This window comes from Echinops telfairi, unplaced genomic scaffold (assembly GCF_000313985.2).
Source record: "Echinops telfairi isolate 266 unplaced genomic scaffold, ASM31398v2 ScPeMD7_2;HRSCAF=8, whole genome shotgun sequence".
NCBI lineage: Eukaryota > Metazoa > Chordata > Mammalia > Afrosoricida > Tenrecidae > Echinops > Echinops telfairi.
Window position 1 is genome coordinate 27,964,624 of NW_022103898.1, and position 24,133 is coordinate 27,988,756.

The following is a 24,133-nucleotide window of genomic DNA, read 5'->3' on the forward strand; positions in this document are numbered from 1 at the left end:
GAGAGTTGGGGGTGGGGGGTGAGCACAGTTTGGGTGTAAGGGGGCCTCCCAGGATCTCAGCCACCTTTTCACACCAGAGACCATTGTTGAATTTCCTGGCAGCTCTCTGCTTTTAAAGAAGCCACTGCAGTTCCCAGGGCCATTGTTTTGAGTACTGATAAACTAAGTCTGTGCTGTATTTTCTTCACAGTCTGTTTTCCGCCTGTTCTTCATCCCTCATATGGGAAGATATACTAGTGAAGGTCTGCTAGAACCTGTTCCAGATATTTTCCAATGCTGCTCTGTTTTAGGAAGGCTGTGTTGTAATTTTACCCAGCGGTGCCTTCTTCAGGGAGGCCTCCTCTACAGTGTATCTCACAATAGTAAGAAAACAAAGATTTATCAATCCTTTACTTTAAGTGAGGTATTATTCTAGATGCTTCCATTGTATTATCTCAATTAACTCAATCAATAATTCTATAGGGCAGGTTATCCTCATATGAACACCATGTTACAGATTAAAACACTATTTTATAAATGGCAGTGTTTTGATTTGAATCCAAATCTATTTTATGCTAACCCTCTTCTGTCTCCCAATGAAGTTGCAAGAAGATTTGGGCATAAAAGTCAGTGAATTGAATGATAACTCCATTTTCTCATCGGTAAAAAAGATGAATGAAAGGATTTTAGAGTTAGAGAATGCTTCAGAATTAAATGATTTTGTATGTTTAAGGGTAGTCCAAGTAAGTTCATGCATAAATCATGCCAATTCTTAATTATTTATAGTTTTTCAAACATTTGCTTTATATCCTTGTAGCCCTTCCTCACAGACATCTCAGTTTACTTTGCCAGAGATGGAAGAGGAAAAACAGGAAAGGTTTATTAATGTGCAACTCGACAATACCTTTTTAACTCAGGAAGAAGTATTTGAAATAATTATCAAAAGCTCACTGTGAGATTGATTTTCATGTTATAATATAGCTCTATTTTGCTGTGTCACAAAGCCTTATGGCACTGATTATGATGTTCTGTGCCATGGAAATGTTTGTATACTTCTCATCATATTAAATTATCTTAAAATCTTTGATGTAATTTGAAGTTTCTCATTTCTCTGCTTTAAACTTTTACTTAGCTCTTCACTTCCATATTTATTACATGGCACTAACCCTCTTGGCAATTGTGTTTACAACCACCCTTAAAGAAACAATTATTTTAAATCATGGTTTTCTTACAAGCAAATAAAAATGCACTATTGTTTCTATTCTATAGTTAGACATTTCAGTTAGACATAGAAAAATGGCAGAATATTCCCATAGAAAGTGTATGCAGAGACTTTAAATTGTTCAGGGAGCCGGCCTCTCAAACTGTCTTTGAAAGTTACTGTACATCTTTAGTGAAATCTCAAGTATTCCCTCTGTAAAATATGGTAAATAATACTTTGCAGAATTGTATGTTTCACCTAAAATATATGTAGGCTAGCAGACTACAAATGTGAGCTATTGTTACTACAGCAGAATAACCTTTTACATAGGTCAAAAAGCAATGTGTACTTTCTTTGGTTAAAAAAAAAATCTTTTCTTCACCATACAATAGATTAGTGTTTCTTTGTTTGTTTGTTTTTTAACCATTCAAAACATAACTTCTGTAAATCATTGCGTAACTACTCCCTGATGTTTTCAACATGAAATGAAAGACTCAAATTACCCGCATCAGGAAGGAATGCGCTGTCAGCACAGACTGCGCTGACGTCCAAAGGCGAGAAAAGGAATATTACAGACAACTCCATACATGTCAAGTTGATGATTTATCATAAATGGAGCAATTCTTCTTCAAACATGGACTATCACCCCTCACAGAGATGAAAAAGATAACATGCCTAGCCATATAATTTTAAGACAATTGAATTTTTAATGAATATGTTTAAAAAAGTCACCTGCAGGTTCATGTGGTTTCACTAGAGACTTGTGCCATCTGAGGAAGAAGTAATACCAATTCTAAGCAGCCTTCTCCTGAATGGAAGAGAGTAGACACCTTTCACTTTACTTTATAAATCCAGAACTCTAGAAAGAATACAAATGCAGAAAACTAAAGAACAATATCCCTTATGAACATAGACAACATTTTCTACGACAAAATGTTAGCAATTAGGAGCTTCAGTAAGATGGCTACATAGACAGAGTCACTGAAAATTTCCCCTCTGTAACCAAGACTGTATGTGTATTCTGACTGTATTTCCCCCTCTATAACCAAGACATCTGGAAGTGCATGGGTAGGAGAGATGGGACTTAGAGCCCTGGATCTCTGAGGAAAGTGCCCGAGTGGGCGAAACCAGCCATAAGGAAAGCAGGAGAAAGTGTTCACATGTGGACATCAAGCACATGGACATGTTCTCCTCCGGACAGTGATAAACAAAATGCCTACTTGCAGCAGAAAACAATTGCTGGCACCTGATACCCAGAAAGGGGAACGATGAATTCTCCACAAGCTGAACAACCAACCACAAGCTGAACAACTCCGTCCAAGTCAAACGTGATCTCACAGGCCTGGTACCACCTGAGTGGCCTACATCACCCCAGTGAACAGAGAAGTGAATAGCACCCAACCTAGTACATTCCGTGTTTGGGTGGGATGCTACCTCCACATCCCTGGGCTGGCGATTGAGATCCGAAAGAGGAGCAGATGGGGTGAAAATGTTGCACAGCCCAAGAGTGTGAAGAAGAAGGGAATCACTCTGGGTTCCCCCACAGCTTCTTGGTACCCAGAGGGGATGCTGGCCCACACATTGGTGTGTGTGGAGGAGACAGAGGGTGGGATCGCTCCACTGGTCTGGCATCCAGGAGAGGCTCCCACCACCTGAATGCCATCGGGCTAAAGCAGTGGTGAGGACTGGCTGGAGTTTTTTCTCGTTTTTTCTCTGACCCTCTTCTTCTTGTTTTGATAAATCACCAACACAGCCCACAATAGGTACAAGGACCAACCCTAATATCCCAGCCCCTCAGGTCCCCTGAAGCCAAGCATGGGCTGGGGGCCTAGAGAAAAAGCATCAGCCAGCTCAGGCATTGGACTTTGGGTTTGTTTGTTTGTTTATTTGTTTGTTGGGTTCTCTTATTTTTATGTTTTTATAAATTGTTGTTGGAGAAGCATTCATACTTTGCACATCTTGGGAAAAACCTTGACAAGAATACAGTGGTGACTGAAAAGGAGAAAAAGGTTTTGACTTTGTGTGTATGCGTATGTGGTTTCCATCCATTTGGGTGTTGGTTTGGTCTTGTGTGTGGTTGTGTTCTTGCTTTTATTCTTCTTTTCTTGCTCCAGCTGATGTAATCAAATGTCCTCATACAAGTCAGCCATCCTTGCCCCTCTATCCACAACTAGTTGGCAAGGACAACCATACAAAGCATTTCTATTGGATCAACCAATAGAAGCCGATACAAAAACAACATCGGGTCTCAAAGACAACAGCCTCAGTTCACACAAGTGCCAGACAGAAGAGCACAAACAAGTGACCTCTTCGAACAATGCTCAAAGTAAAATCAACGTCAACCAGAAATAAGCACTCACTGCCTTTGCATCGATTCTGATTCTTGGCAATCCTGCAGGAGAGGTCGACTGACCTCTGTAACTTTGTACGGGGGTAGAGCGCCCCGTCTTCCACAGTGTGACTGGTGGCTTCACACTGCTGACCTACTGGTAGCCCAACATGTAACCACTACACCATCAGGACTCACATTTACAAGATTGAAAATAAGAGAGAAAGCACGCTGGAATGAGGACAACTAAAAAGTACATAAAGGGTGTTTATGTAGATAGAAATAATGTAGATAGAAAACATTGGAATGGAGAGGGAGTCAACTTGTGAAGAAAATTATTTCCCAATGTCACCATGGAATGGTGTGAAGTGAAGGATACCTGAGATCTCTGAATTATTTCCTACAACTGTAGATGAGTCTGTAATTATTGCAAAGTAAAAAAAATTAAAACTTGTTTTGAAAAAAAAAGCAATGTTCACCTTTAGTTGTAAAAAATGATTTCACCCACATAGTGATAGGAGTTTCCTATTTTGGCTGTTCAGAACATATATTCTATCAGACATTGCATAATTACTTCCTGCTGTTCTTTAACTGAACCAAATTATTTAGTTACCTTTACAAAAAAAATCTAAACCTGGAAGCTAAACCTAGTCTTATTACTTTTTCTTTTAGAAAACTTTGAATTTGGCACGAACGTCTTTGGAATATTAATGTACAAACATTTACAGTATGTAATTTAAAATTATTTTGGCAGAATAGCTATGTTTACTTTAATTCTTGAGAAGCTTCTATAAGGAGAAACTCCATCATTTGGAGGCCACATAATTTCATGAATATCTGCAGTGAATTCAGAACTAGGTAATACTTCCATTGGATAAAAGTAGAATCAAAAAGTTATCCTCTCATGACTATATATACTTTTTCTTAAAAATTATTTTATTAGGGACTCTTACATATAACAATCCATATATCAATTGTATCAATCACTTTTGTGTATATGTTGTCATCATTTTCAAAGCATTTTCTTTCTACTTGAGCCCTTGGTATCAGCTCCCCTTTTTTCCTTCCCTCTTCCACCCTCCCACCCTTGTGAACCCTTGATAAGTTATAAATTATTATCATTATTACATATCTTACACCATCTGCTGTCTCCCTTCACCCAGCATGATGTCCTTTCCCAGGGACTAGTCTCTCCTGGAAACATGTTCAAGATACAGGAGACCAAGTCTTGAAATTCTTCTTTAAGGAGCATTCTGGCTGTACATCTTCCAAGACAGATTTGTTGGTTCTTTTGACCATCCATGATAATGTCCATATTCTTCCCCAGCACCATAATTCAAATACATGGATTCTTCTTCAATCTTCTTTATGTCCAACTTTCACATTCATACGTGGCCAATGGAAAAAAGCCCTGTGGCTTGAGTTAGGCACACCTTCGTCTTCAGATTAACATCCTTGCTTCTCAATACTTTAAGAGCCCTTGTGCAACAGGTTTGTTGATCTCTTGACTGCTGCTTCCCGGAGCATTGAATGTGAATCCGAGCAAGACAAAATCCTGACAGCTTCAATCTTTCCTCCATTTAACATGATGTTTGTGACCTATTGGCCCAGTTATGAGGATGTTTGATTTTCTTTACATTAAGTTGTAATCTATATTGAAGGCTGCAAACCTTGATCTTCATCAGCAAGTGCTTCGAGTCCTCCTCCCTTTCAGCAGCAAGGTTGGGTCAAGTGCATATCTCAGCTTGTTAATAAGCCTTCCTCCAATCATGATGCAGCATTCTTCACAGAGCCCAGCTTTTCCGATTATTTGCCCAGCATATGTATTGAATAAGTGTAGTGAGAGGATACAACCGTGTTGTATGTCTTTTTTATTTTCAACATTGCCATGTTTCCTTGTTCTGTTCCCACAACTGCTCCTTGATACACATATGACTAAGAGCATGCTTCAGAGTCTCTTCTGACAAGCACTTTGATCTTTTCTTTCTTTTTAATAACCTTTGTTTTCTTCATGTGTGTTGTTTTTGATGCTATACCAGAGGTCATCAAGTCTTCGGTCGTTATTTCTCAGTACATCAAATTTGTTTGTGAGATGTTCTCTAAATTCAGGCGGGATAGACTCAATTTTGTATTTTGCTCTCATGGCCTTGTTCTAATTTTCTTCAGCTTCCGCACGAACGTACGTGTGAACAGCTGATGATCAGTTCCACAGTCAGCCCCAGGCTCATTTCGGCTACTGATATACAGCTGCTCCATCCTGTCGTCTCATAGATGTACTCAGTTTGATTTCTGTGCATTTTATGTGGAGAAGGCCACATGTGCAGGCACATTTTGTGTTGTTGAAAAAAGGAATTTGAAGAATTCATTGGTCTTGCAAATTTCTATCTTGCTTCATTTCTATTTCCAACTTTTGGATTCACATAGCCAATAATTGAATCTTAATTGTATATTTGATTAATTTCAGACTGAAGATCTTGGCATAATTCTTCAACTTTGCCAACATTAGTTTTAGTAGTCGGTATGTAAATTTGAATTATAGTTGTATTAACTTGATTTCCTTATATGGAAATAGATAGTATCCTATAGACAGCATTATAATTCAAGATAAATCTTGAAATGCTCTTTTTTTTCCAGATGAATGCAATGTCAGTTTTCTTGTAGCTCACATTCCTGACATAGTAAACAATATGATTTTCTGATTCAAAATGGCCAATACCAGTCTATTTAGCTCACTAATGCCTAAAACAATGGGTTTTTATATGTTCATTTCATTTAGGTCACTTCCAATTTTCGTAGATTCCTATGTTCCAAATTCTCATTCTCAATAGGTGTTTTCAGCTATTTCTTCTCCTTTTGAGTCATGCTCCCTCAGTAAGTGAAGGCCCTGACGGCTTTACGCCCACAGCTTTCACTCCATCCCTGCTTGTCTGGTGACTTCTCCTTTCGGAGGCAGCTCGTCCTCAAACATTGTGAGTGTCTTTCCACCTGTGGGGCTCATCTGTGTTTTACTGCTGTTTATAAGGTTTTCAGTGTCTCACTGGGTTTCTCTGCCCTCCGTAAGGTTCCAGTGGCTACTTCCTCTGAATTGGGCAGCCTATTCTTTCTTCATCGTCTATTCATGACCTAGAAGCTCTGCTGAGACCTGTGTCCCCCTTGGAGAACCTGTTGGTATTTTAAATACCAGTGAGCTATCTTCCAGTGTACGGCAACACAGAGAGCACCACGGAACAACAAACTGACAGACGAAGGGTGGCAATGAAATAGCAGGGATTGCTAAGACATGATGGTGAAACTGTCAACCACCTCGTGACATGAATGGATTTGGAAGAGATTATGCAGAGCTACGTTAGTCAATCTCAGAAAGACAAACATTGTTGAGACACTTATGAAAGAAGATATCAGTATAGAGAAGAAAGGTTTCAATACATGAGAAACAGACTCAAGGTTATGAGCTTTGGAGGGTGGTAGTGGAGAGCAGGAAAGGGAGAGAGGCCAAAGCAAACAAACAAACATACATTAAATTAGATAGGTCAATAGATCTTTAGTTCTCCAAAGCTTAGTGAAGTCCACAGGGGTGTCTTGGCTTCCTTTCCATCAAGTTAATTCTGACTCCCTGTGACCTTATGTCGAACAGAATGAAGCATGGCCCAGTTCTGCTTACTATTGTTCCACACTTACAATTGTGATGTCGAAGCCTATAATTGCGGCCACTGTGTCAATCCATCTCATCCAGGGTCTGCCTCTTTTTCACGGGCCTGCTTTACCAAGCTTGACACCTTTTTCATGGCCTGATCTCTCCTGATAACACACTCAAAATATTTGAGAAGCCGTGCCATTTTTGTTCCAATTAGCATTCTGGCTGTACTTCTAAGCCAGATTTGTTTGTTCTTTTGGCTGTCCATGCTACTTTCAATATTCTTGGCAAGCACCATAATTTATATGCATCCACTGTTCTTCATATTCAATGCCCAACTTTCACAGGCATATGATACATTTGAAAATACCATGGTTTGGGTCAGGCGCACCTTAGTCCAAAAAAATAACATCCATGCTTTTCAATACTTTAAAGAGGTCTTGTGTAACATATTTGCCCAATATAATATGCCATTTGATTCCTTGACTGCTTCTTCCTTGAGCACTGGTTGTGAAAGCAAGCAATATGAAATCCTTCACAACATGAATCTTTTCTGTGTCTCATGATGTTACCTGTTGGTCCAGTTATGAGGATTTTGGTTTTCTTTATGTTATGAAGTTGCAATCCATACCGGTGACTGCAGTCCTTGATTTTCATCAGCAAGTGTTTCAAGCCATTCTCAATCACTGCAAGCAGGAGTGTGTCATCTGTGTATCGAAGGCTAGTAATAAGCCATCCTCCTATCCTGTTGCTTCTTCTAGTCCAACATCTTATCATACAGTTTGTCTCAGTATACAGATGAAATAAGCGTAATGAAAGGATACAACTCTTAAACACACCTTTCCTGTGTTCACACCTTTCTGTATTCCCTTTGTCGAATTAGTTTCTGCATGAGCACAATGAAATGTTCTGGAATTCCCACTTTTCAATGCTATCCATAATTCATTATGATGTGCTCAGATGAACACCTTTTCCAAGTTAATAAAACACAAGTAACCATCTCTCTAATTTGAACCAAGAGGCATCTGTTGTCAGCAATGGTATCCTTCTCTCCAAGTCCTCTTCTGACCCAATTTAAATCTGTGATGGTTCCCTGTCGATGTACTGTTGCAACCATTGTGGAATGATCTTCAGCAAAATTGTACTTGCACATACCCATTTCAGTGAAGCTCCAGGAGGAAGGCGAGAACCACAGTCTTAATGAAGAATGTGGAATTAGCACAGGTTTAAATAAACAGATCAATAGGGACAAAATAGAGCTCAAATGTAAACACAGTCTTTATAGTGTGGAAATTTACTATATGATAAAGGTGGAATTTCAAATCAGATGATAAATCAAGGTGTCAGGATAGTAAGTCATAATTGTTAGAAACAAATTTTTAAATTTAGGTGCCCTTCATCATATACACAAAATATTCCAGCTTGCCTAGTGCCCTAAAAGTAAATACTATAATCGGGCTGTCCATCTTTACCATTCCACCACATTCCACATAATAAAATATTGGAGAAGGTACCTAATTTCTCCCCTTCCCCCACCAACTTAACAGGCCTTTGTTTCATGTTGATCTAACTTACCAACGAGACAGTGGAAAGTCTGTCCGCCCACTGATTGTCTGACATGGACCTATCTTTTCTGGGGGCTCATTTTGAACCTTGTTTTTAGTTCAGTGACAGTATTACCATTGACTTTTCCTAGCATCATGTTTTCAATGTAATGACACCAAGGTATTTCTCAGGTCCTTTGGACATTTTATTAACATATTTAAGACTATTGAAGACATTCTCTTATAATTAAATAAGATAAGTTAAAATGAAAAACAGCACACTTTAAGAAAGTCTGTTTGCTTTCAATACTCTATCGATGTCCGAGAAGGAGATGTTTAAACCAAAACTTCGTTCCAGCCCAGAGAAAATTTGAAAATAAATGTGCATACGACCCAAATCTCATGCTAGTCACCAAATATGTGCTTTCATTTTATTTTTATGTGGTTCCTATCTATGTGAATTTCAATCATGCCATAAAATTCCAAATGATCTATCAGAAAATGCTCCATTTTTATAGCACTCTACATAATTGCTCGATAAGTTCTAATTCACAAAGGGAATCCAATGTTCCAGGCATTTGGAACTTTAGGTGACCTGTGGTCTTACTGAACATTCCCTCCCTCCCTGAGATCAATGTTTGAGCCCGTGATCCCACATCCCGGGTGCCTCAGCAGTGAGTCTGAGGAAGCATGGGTCGGGGGGAGGTCAGGTGCACCTGTTGAGTTTTAGGGCAGAGCCCTCATGCCTGTGAGGTCTGCACTAGCTGTGAGTGTCTCTGCTCTGAGAAACAAGGCACCAAGTAGCACATTAAAAAAAAAAAAAAGCATTATGAGAGATAAAGAGAAAAATTAAGGGTTGGGATTTATTTTATTTTTCAGGTTATTTTACATGCTTTTTGAACAGGAGGCAATACATTTTAACTTTATACTAAGGACTAAAAATTCTTTACTGGCTTCATCTCCTTCACCCTCATTCCAGTATCTGTTCAATTGCAGCCTCTCAAGGAGACTTTCCCAAAGCACTCCACAGCGGGGGCTATCAGCGTTTCCTGTCCAGAGCCAGAGGGTGAATAGTGTAGGCTTTGTGGGTCAGACAGTCTTGCTGCAGTTACTCATCTCTGCAATTGTGCCCCGAAAGCAGCCGGAAGTGGACGAATGTAGCTGTGTTACAGTAGCATGTATAGACCCTGGAGTGAGAGTGTTACATAATGTCAGGTGTCACTAATATTCTTCTTCATATGCCCCTTGTCCCTCAATGATTTAAAAATGTCAACACTATTCATAGCTAGAAGGTTTTCCAAAAAACATCAGAGGGCTGGATTTGCTCCAGGGTTTGTTTGTTTTCTGTAAGCAGACATTTGTGAAAGCGGATGTTCCGAGTCCTTTGGAAAGGTGGGAGAAGGGGCCCCCCCAAGAGAATGTATGTGACTTGTTTCATACCTTGAAACTTGAGGAATCCCAGTAGCAATTTCAGTGAATTTGTGAAAAATGTTCCCTCATATACTTCTCAGACTTCTATGTGATTAGTTAAAAATGAAAATGCATTAATTTAAAAGTTTCACGTGTCCTCTGATGGATACTCCTGATCCTTTCTCTTTGATTTTCTTGTTGTTGCTTTTTTAAGTTATTGCTTGCTGTTGCTTTTAATTGCCACGAGTTAGATTAAGTTTATGATACCTCTTATATAAGAGAACAAAATATTGCCGAGTCCTGTGCCATCTCTGTCATCAGTGATAGGTTGCAATTATTGTATAGTGCTTTCTACCTTGGGGGACAAATTTTTCCACATCATAGCAGACAATATTCTGTTGTGATCCCTAAGGTTTTAATAGGCTAACTTTCGGGAGTAGATTATCAGACCTCTCTTCTCAGTCTTTCTTAGTCTGAAAGCTCTGCTGAAACTTTTTCAGCACAGGTGGACTCTTGCTGGTATTTGAAATACTGATGGCTTCCTTTTCAGTGTCATAGTAGCACACAAGCTAGCACAGTATGACAAGCTGACAAATGGACAGTGGCCAATGTTCCTACCACCATTTCTTCATTCTTTTATCTTATGGCTATTATTTCTCCACGTGTTGTCGTTAGATGCCAACAAGTAAGCTCCAACTAATATCTCCCTACCCACAACAGAACGAAGCACTGCCCAGTCCTGCACCGTCCTCACAATTATTCCTATGTCCAAGGCTATTGTTGCAGTCAATGTGTCAGTCCATCGCATCAAGGGCCTCCCTCTTTGTTTGCCACTCCTCCACTTTACCAAATAAGATGTCCTTCTTCAGGGACTGGTCTCTTCTGCCACATGTCCAAAGTATGTAAGATGAAATCCTGCTGTCCTTGCCTTGAAGGAGCACTCTGACCTTACTTCTTCCAATACAAATTGTTTTGTCCCTTTAATAGTCCATGGTACAGCACCAAAATTCATTGAATAATGTCTTCCTTATTCAGTGGCCAACTTTCACATGCATATGATGCAATGAAGAATACCATGGCTTGGGTCAGGTACACCTTCATCCACAAAGTACTAGCCTTGTTCTTCCATGCCCAAGAGAGGTCTTATGCAGCAGATTTACCTAATGCAATATGTCTTTTGATCCCTTGACTGCTGCCTCCGTGAGTATTGATTGTGGATCCAAGTAAGACAAAATCCTTGACAACTTCAACCCCTTTCCATTTATTATGATGTTACCTATTGATCCAGTTGTGAGGATTTTGGTCTTCCTTACATTGAATTGTAATCCATTCTGAAGGCTACAATCCTTGATCTTCATCAGCAAGTGCTTCAATTCCCCCTCACCTTCAACTTGCAAGGTTGTATCAGCTGCATATCGCGGGTTGTTAATAAGCCTCCAATCCTGATGCTGCATTCTTCTTCACAGAATCCAGCTTCACTGATGATTTGCTCAGCATATAGATTGAACAAGGAGGGTGAGAGATTAAAACCCTAACGCACATCTTTCCTGATTTTTTTTGTTTTCTTATTTTATTTTAATCATTTTACTGGGGGCTCATACAACTCTTATCACAATCCATACATATATCCATTATGTCAAGCACATTTGTACATTTGTTGCCATCATCATTCTCAAAACATTTGCTTTCTACTTGAGTCCTTGGCTCCTCATTTTTTCTCCTCCCTCCCCGCTCCCCACTCCCTCATGAACCCTTGATAATTTATAAATTATTATTATTTTGGCATATCTTACACTATCCAATGTCTCCCTTCACCTACTTTTTCTATTGTCCATCCCCCAGAGAGGAGGTTATATGTAGATCTTTGTAATCGGTTCCCCCTCTTTCCTCTAGTTCTTAAATGCTTCCTCTCTGCCATGATATGAATTCTACCTTACAAATCCGGCTAGACCAGAGGATGTACACTGGTACAGATAAGAACTGGAAACATGGAATCCAGGACAGATGATAACTTTCCTGATTTTTCACCATGCCATTTCCTTTGTTCTGTTTGCACAACTGCCTCTTGATCCATGTGCAAGTTCTGAATGAGCACAATGAAGTGTTCCGGAAATCCAATTCTTCTCCAGGTTATCCACAGTTTATTATGGTCCACACATTTTAATGACTTTCCATAGTCAATGATACACACACAAAACTATTTCTGGTATTCTCTGCTTTGGGTCAAGATCCATCTGACACTAGAATGGCATTCCTTGTTCGTCGTCCTCCTCTGACTCCCAACCTGAACTTCTAGCAGTTCCCTGCCAAGTGTTGCTGCAATCATTTTTTTGGATGATCTTAAGTAAAATTTCTGCTTATGTACAATATCGATGATATTGTTCTATAGCTTTCCCATTTTATTGGGTCACCTTTCCTTGGCATGGACACAAATACAGATATTTTCCAGTCAAATGTCCATGCAGCTGTTCTAAAATTTTCCTGGCATAGAGGAGTGAGTGCTTCCACTGCTTCTTTAGCTTGCTGAAACATTTCAAGGGATATCACATCAATTCATCCTTTAAAAACCCTGCCTCAGTCCTTTGTGTTTTAAGGCACTAGCCTTTCCCACCCACCCCCAGATTTGAGTACATAAGCTTTTATTTTAGGTGTTGCTGCTAACACTTATGTGGTCCTTATGGGATCACTTATCCTCTCCCAGGCTGTGTGCCCTGGACTACTTCAGCTAAGGAACGTTAGTGGGCACAATAGATGAACCTGAGGATCTTAATGGCTTAATATTAAAGAGATTTACTTTAAATTCTCACAAAGCTCGATGTAGGTAAACGGCTTTTCTTTATCCTGCAGATACATCATCAGGAGAGAACGGGAAGGATGGGGAAGGCTCAATTCCACTAATAGTCAGTAGATCATGATGAGTCACATGATGCCAACCTAAATTTAAGTGAGACTTAGAAATAAAAGATAACCTATGGTATGATTCATCCAAGCATTAAAATGTTCAAATCTGCCATTTTGATATGAATGCATCCATAGACAATAAGTAAATGGATGGGCATGACTATATTTCAAGAACTAAGAAGTGGGATTCTATTTGGCACTCGGCCACAGTGTGCTAACCTTAGAGTATGATTAACTTATGATCCCTGATCTTATCATCTCACATGGTCAGTGAGCTTTGTACAATGTCTTCCCTTTCGGTCTTCCTCTTCCAGGTTATTAATAGCCACTTGACACTTGTAAAGAAGCAAAGAAGACACGTGACATATAAATATATGTACCTAGACCTAGATCCCTATCATTATATATTAATATATTTAAATGTATACATGCCTATATTTCCACCTGTATAAACATCCTTTGCCTCCTAGGTCTTTCCTTGATTTCCTTTTACTTTCCTCCCATCCCACCATCATGTTTGATCTCCATTTGGCTCTCAGGTTACATTGGAATGCTCCAATAGTTGATACCAAGAGTTAGACAGGAAATACAGCTTCAGGGTAGGATTTTAAGTATAGATTATTTTACTATTTTATTATTATTCTTACACCCTTCTGTCTGAGGATAATGCATCCATGTGAAACAATGACATACAGTGACATTACAAAGACTCAAACCGCACCAGTTAGAGAGACAGGTGGAAAGTTGTTGAAAGGCAATGTATTGGATGGAAGGTCTTCCCCTCATGGCCTCACTGTATCCTGACCTTCTAAATGTTATTTGTTCTTGATCATAATCTACTTATGTAAGTGGTTGATGGCAGACCAATCCTCGTTGTACTGTGAGTCTTTGCAGTTCTTTCATCTTTGTGGGATATTTCCTACATTGTTCACTTTTTCCCAACTTGGAATCCTTCAATTTTTTAATACTTTCAATTTGAGGTATATTGATTGTGTGTGTGTTTTTTAAATAAATCAATTTATTGGGGCTCATACAATTCCTCACAATACATAGATCAATCACGTATCAAGGTAGCAGGTGGACACTGGGCCTCTAATCAAGTCCTCCCTCAATGTAAGAACACTTTATTCTAATAACCTGGCTTTCTGTGATGCTCACTTTCCTGAGATGATCGTTGATGTCAAAATGGGTACATAAGCAAATGTGGAGAGAAAAACTGATGTTGCCCAGCTATTAGAAGATATAGCATCTGGGGTCTTAAATGCTTGAAGTTAAACAAGTGGCCATCTAGCAGGGAACCAACAAAGCCCACATGGAAGAAGCACACCAGCCTGTGTGATCATGAGGTGTCTATGGGAAAAGGTATCAGAAGTTCAAAACCAAGCAACCAAATAGATATAAAGGGCCATAGATGTAGAGGTTGCTCAAAACCCACCTGTAAGATAACTGGATACTCCCTCTCAGAAGACTGACATGGAAGGGATGATAAATCCAGGGTGCGGTGATAAAACACAGAACTGTCCTCTAGTTTTTTAATATTTCCTCCCCTCACTATTATGGTTTTTATTTGTTTTACCACATTAATCATGCTAGGCTTGTGTATGTTCATTTTTATAATAAAATCATCAATACATGAAAGCCAAGATAGATAACCCTTCAGAAACAGCAACAAGAGCAATGGTTCCACGAGGGAACTTAAGTGATGGTGGGGTCGGGGTGAGGGGGGAGCAATTGATACCACTGATGACTATATAACTCCACTTGAGGGGAGAAAAACAGAACTGTACATATATGGATATAGTAGTGGATAGTGTAAGATGTGACAAAAACTAAAAAATAATTTAAAAATGTGGGCTCCTGGGGTGGGAGGATGGTAAAGGGAAGTGATAAAGGGGAGTTGATATCAAGGAGTTCAAAAAGAAAGAGAAGGTTTTGAAACTGACTGTGGTAGCAAGTGTACAGTACTGCTTGTTGTGATCGAACTATGGAAAGTTATGATATCTGTAAGAGTGTCCAATAAGAGATTGTTTTTAATAAAAGGAAAATAAATTAAAAAAAAAAAAGAAGCAAAGAAGAATGAGGTCAGATGCTCACTGATCAATAGTTTTCATGTGGGATTTCCATTAATTATCCTGCCTCTCTCTGGGCATTTAATTTGAAGCTTTACTAGGGTGAGCTCCCAGCATGTTGCTCATAGAAAGAAAGGGACATATCATGAAGATTTGCATAACCGTGTACTAAATAGTCTACACTCATCCCGCTAGAACAGCAGTTTATAACCTGTGGGTCATGACCCCTTTGAGGGTCAAACGACCCTTTCACAAGGGTCGCCCAATTCATAACAGTAGCAAAAATACAGTTGTGAGGTCGAAACAAAAATAATTTTATGTTTGGGGGGGTCACCACAACATGAGGAACTGTATTAAAGGATTGTAACATTGGGAAGGTTGAGAACCAGTGCTGTAGAATATTGTGCATTATCACTGTAAGGCTATATATATTTGTGTTTCCCATAAAATTTCTCAACTTAAGGCATTCACCCAAGTAAAATATCTGAGTCATTATGAAGACTCCCACTTTAAACTTAACCTTCATAACTAATCAGATGCCAAGTCCTAAAGAGCTAACTTCATTAAACCAAGAACAACCCACTGCCAGTGAGTCTATAATGGCTCTCTAGAAGAGAGTAGAGTTGCTCTTTAGGATTTCTACGACTGTAGATCTCTATGGGGGTAGATAACCTCACCTTCCTCCTGTGGAGCAAGCAGTGGGCATGCACAGCCGGTCTCTCTTTTTTTTTCACAGCCCAGCATTGAATGCCCCATGCCAGCAGGGTTTTTCTCTCTCACTTCATTAGTATTGCCTAAACAATGATACTTTCTACTCCTGTAAAGAGTGTCTTCTAGTTTTTATCTTGACTCTCACCATATTTTGGAGCATATCCAAACTATAAGGAAGACATTAGTGAAAAATTAGACTCCATGAATTGATAGAATACCAGTTGAAGTGTTTCAAAAAATGGATGCAGCAGGAGACGCACTCAGTAGCCTATGTTAAGAGATTTGAAAGTCAACTACTTGGTCAACCAACTAGAAGAGATCCATATTGCTGCCCATTTCCAAAGAAAAGTGACCCAACAGAATGTGGAAATTATTGAGCAAAATTACTTTCAAGTAAAGTTTTGCTGAAAATCGGTCAACAATGGTAGCAGCAGCATATCAACATGGAACTACCAGAAATTCAGCCCTGGTTCAGATGAGGACACAGTACAAGGGATATCATTGCTGCTGTCAGGTGGATCTTGGCTGAAAGCAATGAATACCAAAAAGTTGTTCAGTTCTGTTATATTGACTATACTTAGACATTTGACTCTGTGGATCATAACAAACGATAGCTAGCTTTTTGAAGAATGGGAATCCAGAACACTACATTTCACTCATGCTAAACCTGTTCATGGATCAAGAGGCAATTATGAGAATGGAAGGCATAGTGCATGGTTTAAAATTGGGAAAGCTGTGTATCAGGGTTGTATCCTTTCACCATACTTATCAATCTGTATGCTGAACAAATCATCAGAGAAACTGGATCGTATGGAGAAGAATGTGCCATCGGGATTGAAGGAAGGCGTATTAAGAACCTGCAATATGTAGATGGTTAGGATCCAGAGCCATTATTTAAAAATCATTTGAGTGTATAGGTGTCATTTTGAACAATTACTTTCACCAAGATAAAATATATTAAATGGGACCATCATGTAAAATTTGGTCCATTACTTATGCACAAAGTGAAACAAAAACACAATACCACAAAACATATTCAAGAACGATAGAAACGCTTTTGTTTCTATTGAGGTGAGTGTTATATCTCATACTTTCAAATTATTTATATGTAGTCCAGTGGAAAGAATATTGAATGTGAAGTTGAAACTAAGTTACCCCAAGGACAGACATTCCTTTTCCTTTAAAAAAAAAATCATTTTATTGGGTGTTCTTACAGCTCTTACACATACATACATCCATTGTGTCAACCACATTTGTACATATGTTACCACCATCATTTTCAAAACGTTTACCTTCTACCTGAGCCCTTGGTATCAGGTTATTTTCCACTCCCCCACCCTCCCTGCCTCATGAGCCCTTGATAATTTATAATTTTTTTCTTGTCTTACACCGACCACTGTCTCCCTTCACCCAATTTTCTGTTGTCAGTCCCCCTGTGAGGGGGTTATATGTTAGTCATTGTGATCAGTTCCTACTTTCTCCCCCACCTTCCTCTTACCCTCCTGGTATACAATTCTCATTATTGGTCCTGAGAGATTTATCTGTCCTGGATTCCCTATATTTCAAGCTCTTATCTATACCAGTGTACGTGCTCTGGTCTGTCCAGATTTGTAAGGTAGCATTGAGTCATGATGGGGGCACGGGGGAGGGAGGAAGCATTAAAGAACTAGAGGAAACTTGTATGTTTCACCACTGCTGTACTGCATCCTGACTGGCTCTTCTCTTCCTTGTGACCCTCCCGTAAGGGGATGCCCAAGGACAGACATCATGAATAGTGAAGAATGATAGTGAACCAGATGTTATTAGAAGCTGCCCAATGAGTGGTATTTTCTGTTGTAGCTGTAGAGAACTAATATATGCACATAAATATTGCTATTAGATAACTGAAAACAATCCCTTACTTTTATTAATGTACTAAGTTATCAGGATATTTAGCATGCTGATTCATTTTGAAGCATTGTGGGAATACTGAGGTTGAATGCTCAGTGTTAATGTCTGGTAACTGGTAATAAACCTCAGAATTCCCTGCAATATGAATATCTGCCTCCATTATCAGAAGGCTGACTTCTCTCCATATACTTTTGTTTATCTCTTTTCCTCTTCTATATAATACATATAATTGATTAATATTTAATCTACTTCAACATGTCCTCATGTTAAGTTTACTGATAATATTTCCAAAAACCCTAATTGCAAACAAGATCACAATCACGGGTATGGGGGTTAGGGCTTCAACATAACTTTTTAGGCGACATAATTCAATCTTGAATAGCCCTCACCGCTCATAGAAATGTGAAGAAAGACGAGGCACACTGTAAAATACACACATTACCAATAGCAATATTTATTTGGAAACACAGACGAAGTTGTATCTACTTGGAAAAACATAAAAACCATGACCGGGAAGAAACAGTTGAATCTTCTGTAGTGAAATAATCCGTGAATATAATTAAACCAAAAAATCCATAAATATTTGAGGACAATGATAACACTAGGAAATGGAAAGCCTGCATTACTTTGGAGAAATACAAGAGTAGGTTGAAAAGTGTGACTACAGAGCCACAGAAACTTGATTAAACAGGAATGTCAAAATCTGAAGCTATTGTCTCTCATCATCACTTTCACCTAGGTCTACACTTCAGAAGGCAATCTATTTATCTCTCTAACCCTTCCTTGAAAAATTCCATGCCCTTCAATTTACATGCTTCCAAACAGTAGTTTTGGCATCCTCAAAGGACTCAAATCATGCTCCTTTTAAAATATTATTTGAGGAAGCATTTAGGATAGAGGAAAGTTGTATTTTTCATCATTGCTATATCGCACCCTGTCTGGCTCGTCTCCTCCTGGAGATCCCTCTGCAAGAGGATCTCCAGTGGTCTACAAATGGGCTTTGGGTCTCCACTCCGCACTCCCCCCATCATTCACTATGATAAGATTTTTTGTTCTGATGATGCCTTATACCTGATCCTTTCGACACCTCGTGGTTGCATAGGCTGGTGTGCTTCTTCCATGTGGGCTTTGTTGCTTCTGAGCTAGATGGACACTTGATTACCTTCAAGCCGTTAAGACCCCAGATGCTATACTTTTGGATAGCTGGGCACCATCAGCTTTCTTCACCACATTTGCTTATGCACCCATTTGTCTTCAGCGATCCCTTCGGGACTTCGTGATCACACAGGCTGATATGTTGTTCCATGTGGGCTTTGTTGCTTCTGAGCTAGATGGCCGCTTGTTTACCTTCAAGCTTTTAAGACCCCAGACACTATATCTTTTGATAGCCGGGCACCATCAGCTTCCTTCACCACATTTGCTTATTCATCCACTTTGTCTTCAGTGGTTGTGTCGGGAAGGTGAGCATCATAGAATGCCAATTTAATAGAAGAAAGTATTCTTGCATTGAGGGAGTACTTGAGTGGAGGCCCAATGTTCCTCTGCTACCTTAATACTAAACCTATAAATATAGGGACATAGATTTATTTCCCCACCCTCATATATATATATATATATATATTTGCATATGTACATGTCTTTATCTAGACCTCTATAAATGCCCTTTCTTCTATTTCCTTTGACATTCTTCCTGTCCCACTATCATGGTCAGTCCCCACCTGGGTTTCAGTAATTCCTCTTTGCTACATTACCCTTGATCATGCCCTACTAGGCCTCCCACACCCACCTCACCACCAATTTGGATCACTTGTTGTTCCCTTGTCCCTGGGTTTGTTAACACCACTTCCTTTCTCCCCACCTCCCCCTCTCCCATGTCCCCCCGGAACTGTCGGTCCCGTTGTTTTCTCCTCCAGATTGTTCATCCAGCCTATCCCTGCCCCCACTATCATGATCCAAATTCTAGCTTGCAAGTCTGGCTAGACCATAGGATGTACACTGGTACAGATAGGAACTGGAAGCACAGGGAATACAGGGTGGATGTATGTATGGATTGTGATAAGAGTTTTATGAGCCCCTAATAAAATGATTTAAAAATAAATAAATAATAATAAACAATAATAAAATATTATTTGAATTTGGGGACCAAACCCAACACTGAATGGGCAAGAACAGGAACTAGGAACTATTTATAAATAAATAATAATAATAAAATATTCTTTGAATTTGAGGACCAAAACCAACACTGGATGGGCAGGAACAGGAACTAGGGTGGATGCTGTAAAGTTTTCCATTGAAATTCTCCCAGGAAAGCCCTTGCCACCCTCAAAGAATGAGCCAGATGCCATGATGTGGTGGAAAGAGTGATTCTTAGTGCAATTTTCACATTTTTTGCCTCAGCAATAAAGTTTTCAATTTTCTTAAAGCCTCTTCCTCATAAATCTCATGACTATTCTGTGGACTTTGGTGGGGAGGGGAATCATTTAGAATTCCCAAAAGTAATCACTTGTAAACTGAATTTAACTGATCTAACAGATCCTCTTGGAAGTCACTGTTTGATTGGATCTTTTTGGAAGGCACACTAAGGAGACAAAGTCAAGTGTATTATATGACACAGTCAACCTTATACACATCTGAAAGTTGGACACAGCACAAAGAAGGCCAAAGAAGAATCAATGTATTTGAATTACAGTGGTGGTGAAGAATATTCAAAGTACCATGAACTGCTAAAAGGACAAACAAATCTGTCTTGGAAGAAGTACAGCTAGAATGTTCCTTAGAGGCAAGAATGGCTGGATTTCATCTCTTGCATTTTAGACACGTTGTCAGGAGAGACTGGTTCTTGGAAAAGGACATCATACTTGGCAAAGTAGCAGGGCAACAAAAATTAGGAAGAACAGATGAATTGGCACAGTGGCTGCATCAATGGGCTCAAACATAGGAGTAATTGTGAGGATGGCACAGGACCAAGCGCTGTTTCACTCCGTTGGACATAAACTGAGTAGAGTTGCAACCAACTTGAGGGCACCTAACAGTAGCAGCATCACTGAGAGAACCTGCCTGCGGCCATCCACAGATCACAGAGATCGACACCTTTTTTACATGCCCTGATAGATCAACTTAACTATATTTAATTTCTCTTTTTGTACCTGAAAAAAATATACACATTACCTTCCTGTGACCCACTTCAACCATGGGAATGTATTATTATCCAAGATCTTTAAACAGGTTCATGAGATGAGAGAAAAGAAAAGAAAGCTATGGTATATAGAAATATTATGGTTCAAAATATTTTTACTATAAGATTAATGAGATTATTAATATTTCTATAATATCAATATGAAGAATAAAATGGAAAAAAACCTAGGATTGATTTTTGGGAATGTACAAAAATCTGAGGGTCGAAAGACTGCATCTTTTCTGAAGGATGATGTTAGATGCTCTGCTAGGGCAGCAGAGGAAAAACAACATAATTAAAACTATGGGATAAAAGCAGAAAACTGCTATGGGGAACAATCTATTACTGACAAAGGGTATCGATTTTATCTACTACTACTTCAGGACTTTAACTTTTATGTATAAATTATTTTTTTCTTGCTGTGTGGGGATTAATTAAAATCCTTAAAAGAGAAAAATCAAAGTTCATTACAAATACCAACAGGATTCTTAAATTCTGAAACTTGTTTTATACAACTTTACTTAAAAAAAATTGTAGCACACGGTACTTAGTGACAATTATCTAATGCCACTAATTCCTAGGACAATATCTAGAGTCAAAAATAGGACTGCTTTAATTATATTTTTGTACTCTGAGGGGCCTTTTATTGTCAGGCTCTCTATCCACAGGCAATGGCAAATACTAGATGCATAATAAATGTTAGTTGAATCAAAGGTGACTAAAATCTTCAATATTCAGTACTGATCATTAAGAGAAATTTTGTTTTTTCAGTCTTCTGGGCAAATCAGTGGGAAAGTCAAAATTATCATATCAACTCTGCCATAATATTTTTATATTATTTTTTACTATTTGATTTATTAAGTGATAATTTGGGGTCTATAGAAAGCACAATTGTTTTTCAGGTATAAAACCCAGGTACTTCAATGGGAAAAAAAATGGATGTGGAGATTGTGCTAATGGTGAACATATTAGTTTCAATACTCTTGTGCTCATTCATTTTAGCCTAAACAACGAACGTCTATCGTGTCTTCTCTGGATTCTCAACGAGTGAACCACAACCAAGAATATTTTGAAATCAGCACATCCACAGGGTGCCCAAGTTCGACCTCTAGCCCTCCTGCTAGTCCACCGGCCTCTTCTGTGGGAGCAGTAGAAGTCAAGAACGAAGGACCCGACCACACAGGTACCACGGCTTATGCACATTGCTTTTTAATTTAAAAAATTGAAGTATTGACGCATTAGGAGAAATAAGAGGAGTCTTCATATTAAGCTTCACTGTATTTTTGGTTAATGTACATATATGGTAATGAAGGACTTTAGGGTCTTTTTCCAAGTGTGGGTATAATCGATAGGTTTCAAGTTTTTGATGTTCAGCCTTGATTTAATGCTATTATGATGATAAAACAGCCAGCGACCTACACATGCTATTCTTGCTCTGCTTCTACCTCCTCTTTGTCCAGTGTGGTCCAGTTACCAACGTGCAACTTTGCTAATAGTTACTTTGTGTCTGGAGAAGTCATATGGAGACTCCGTGGTAAGATTGAGTTGGACAAATGTCCTAAGCATACCAGGGTGGAGTTGGGATAAAGAGATGGCCATGATAAAAAGCTGAGGACAGAGGGATAATTAAGAAAAGTAATCACAGGTATAAATAAAACATACCTGGTTCTACCCAATCAGATTTGTAATGCTTCCTTTCTTTGGGAGTGAGAGGAGCCAAGGAGCCCCCACTTGGTAAGGCAAAGGTTCAGAAGTATAGGAAGTGGGACATCAAGATCTTTTTCCTGTTCTATCTAACAGTCAGTGAACACATCCTTCCAGAGATATGAGTTTTTATTTTAAAAACTTTTTAAAACTCCACTATGCCTTGGAGTCTTTGGACCAGCGATTCTCTCAATCTAAAAAGCTTTTCCCCAGATCGCCATGTGGCTTCTTGGGATGTGAAAACCATTTTCCCCCCTTTTATAATAGTGGTACCATGCAGTATTTTTCTTAATGAGATTGACTAACTTTGCAGAGAATAATGGTCTTCCAAATTTGTCCATGTCATGAGGTGTTCACAGTTTCATTCTTGTTTTCTGGAGATGTGTAAGTTTTGATGAGGTATATAGATCTGAGCTTATCCTTCCTCCATAGATGGGCTTGTTGGTTGTCCCAATCTTTTTGCTATGGTAGGTGGCTCTGCGATCAATATGGGTGTACATATATTTGGTTCTTTGTTTCTTTGAGGTATAATGAGTAGAGAAATCATATGATATTTCTGTTTGCATTTGGTTAAAGAAGCACCATGATGGTTTCCATAGTGGCTCTATGATTCCGCAATCCCACCAGCAGTGTACAAGTGTCCCCATCTCTCCAGTCCTCTCCAGCATTTGTTATTTTCTGCTTCTTTTATAAAATTTTGCTCTCGGTGCCAGAATGAGGTGGTATCATATTATTGTTTTAATGTGTCTTTTACTTATAATTAATGATCTCAAGCATTTCTTCATATGATTCTTGGCCACCTAGATGCCATCTTGAATGAATTGATTTCTATTCACGTCTTCTGCTCATTTTTTAATTGGATTATTTGTGTTTTTCTAATTGAGGCATTTCAGTCTTCTATACATTTAACAGATGAGTCCTTTATCCAATAGACCACTGCCAATTCCCCACCCCACCCCACCCCCGAGTCTGTGGGTTCTTTTTTTTTACTCTTTAATGTACATAAATGTCACATTTTTAGGAGGTTTCAGTCCTCTAGTTTGTCTTCTGTCATGTGGATATTTTTTATTACGCATTATGTTTGGTAGTATATATATGCCTTGTATTAGGGCCCTTAAGTTTGTCATTATTTCATTGAGATGAGTTTTAAAGTTGTAGGGTTTATATTCACCCATCTTTAGTTATTTTTTAATATGTTGTGAAGCATGAGTCCTGTTTCATACTTTTGTTGATGGAGATTCAATTTTTCCAGTAGCATTTGTTGAAAAGACTCTTCCACATTTAACGTGCTTTAATCCTCTATCAAAAATCAGATGTCTATAGGTGCTTGGTTTTATTTACAGACTCTTTGTTCTGCTCCACTGGTCTACATTTCTATTACTGAATCATAGCAAGCTGTTTTTATTATCGTGGTTGTATAACGGGTTTTAAAACCAGGGAGAGGCCTCCTACTTTCTTTTTGTTTTTTAATAATGTTTTGTTTATCCTGATTTTCTTTCCTTTCCATATAAATTTGGTGATTAGTTTTTCCATTTCAAATCTGGATAGACCAGAGAATGTACACTGGTACAGGTAGGAATTGAAAA

At 38.8% G+C, this 24,133-nt stretch overlaps 1 protein-coding gene across 1 annotated transcript in view; it reads left to right on the forward strand.

Moving 5' to 3' along the window:
- Positions 1 to 24,133, forward strand: part of ANKS1B (ankyrin repeat and sterile alpha motif domain containing 1B) — a 1,383,364-nt gene that overhangs the window by 587,908 nt on the left and 771,323 nt on the right. The window contains exon 11 of the mRNA XM_030886113.2: positions 21,846 to 22,026. Within this exon, the coding sequence (XP_030741973.1) occupies positions 21,846 to 22,026 (181 nt within the window). The remainder of the gene's footprint in view (positions 1 to 21,845; positions 22,027 to 24,133) is intronic.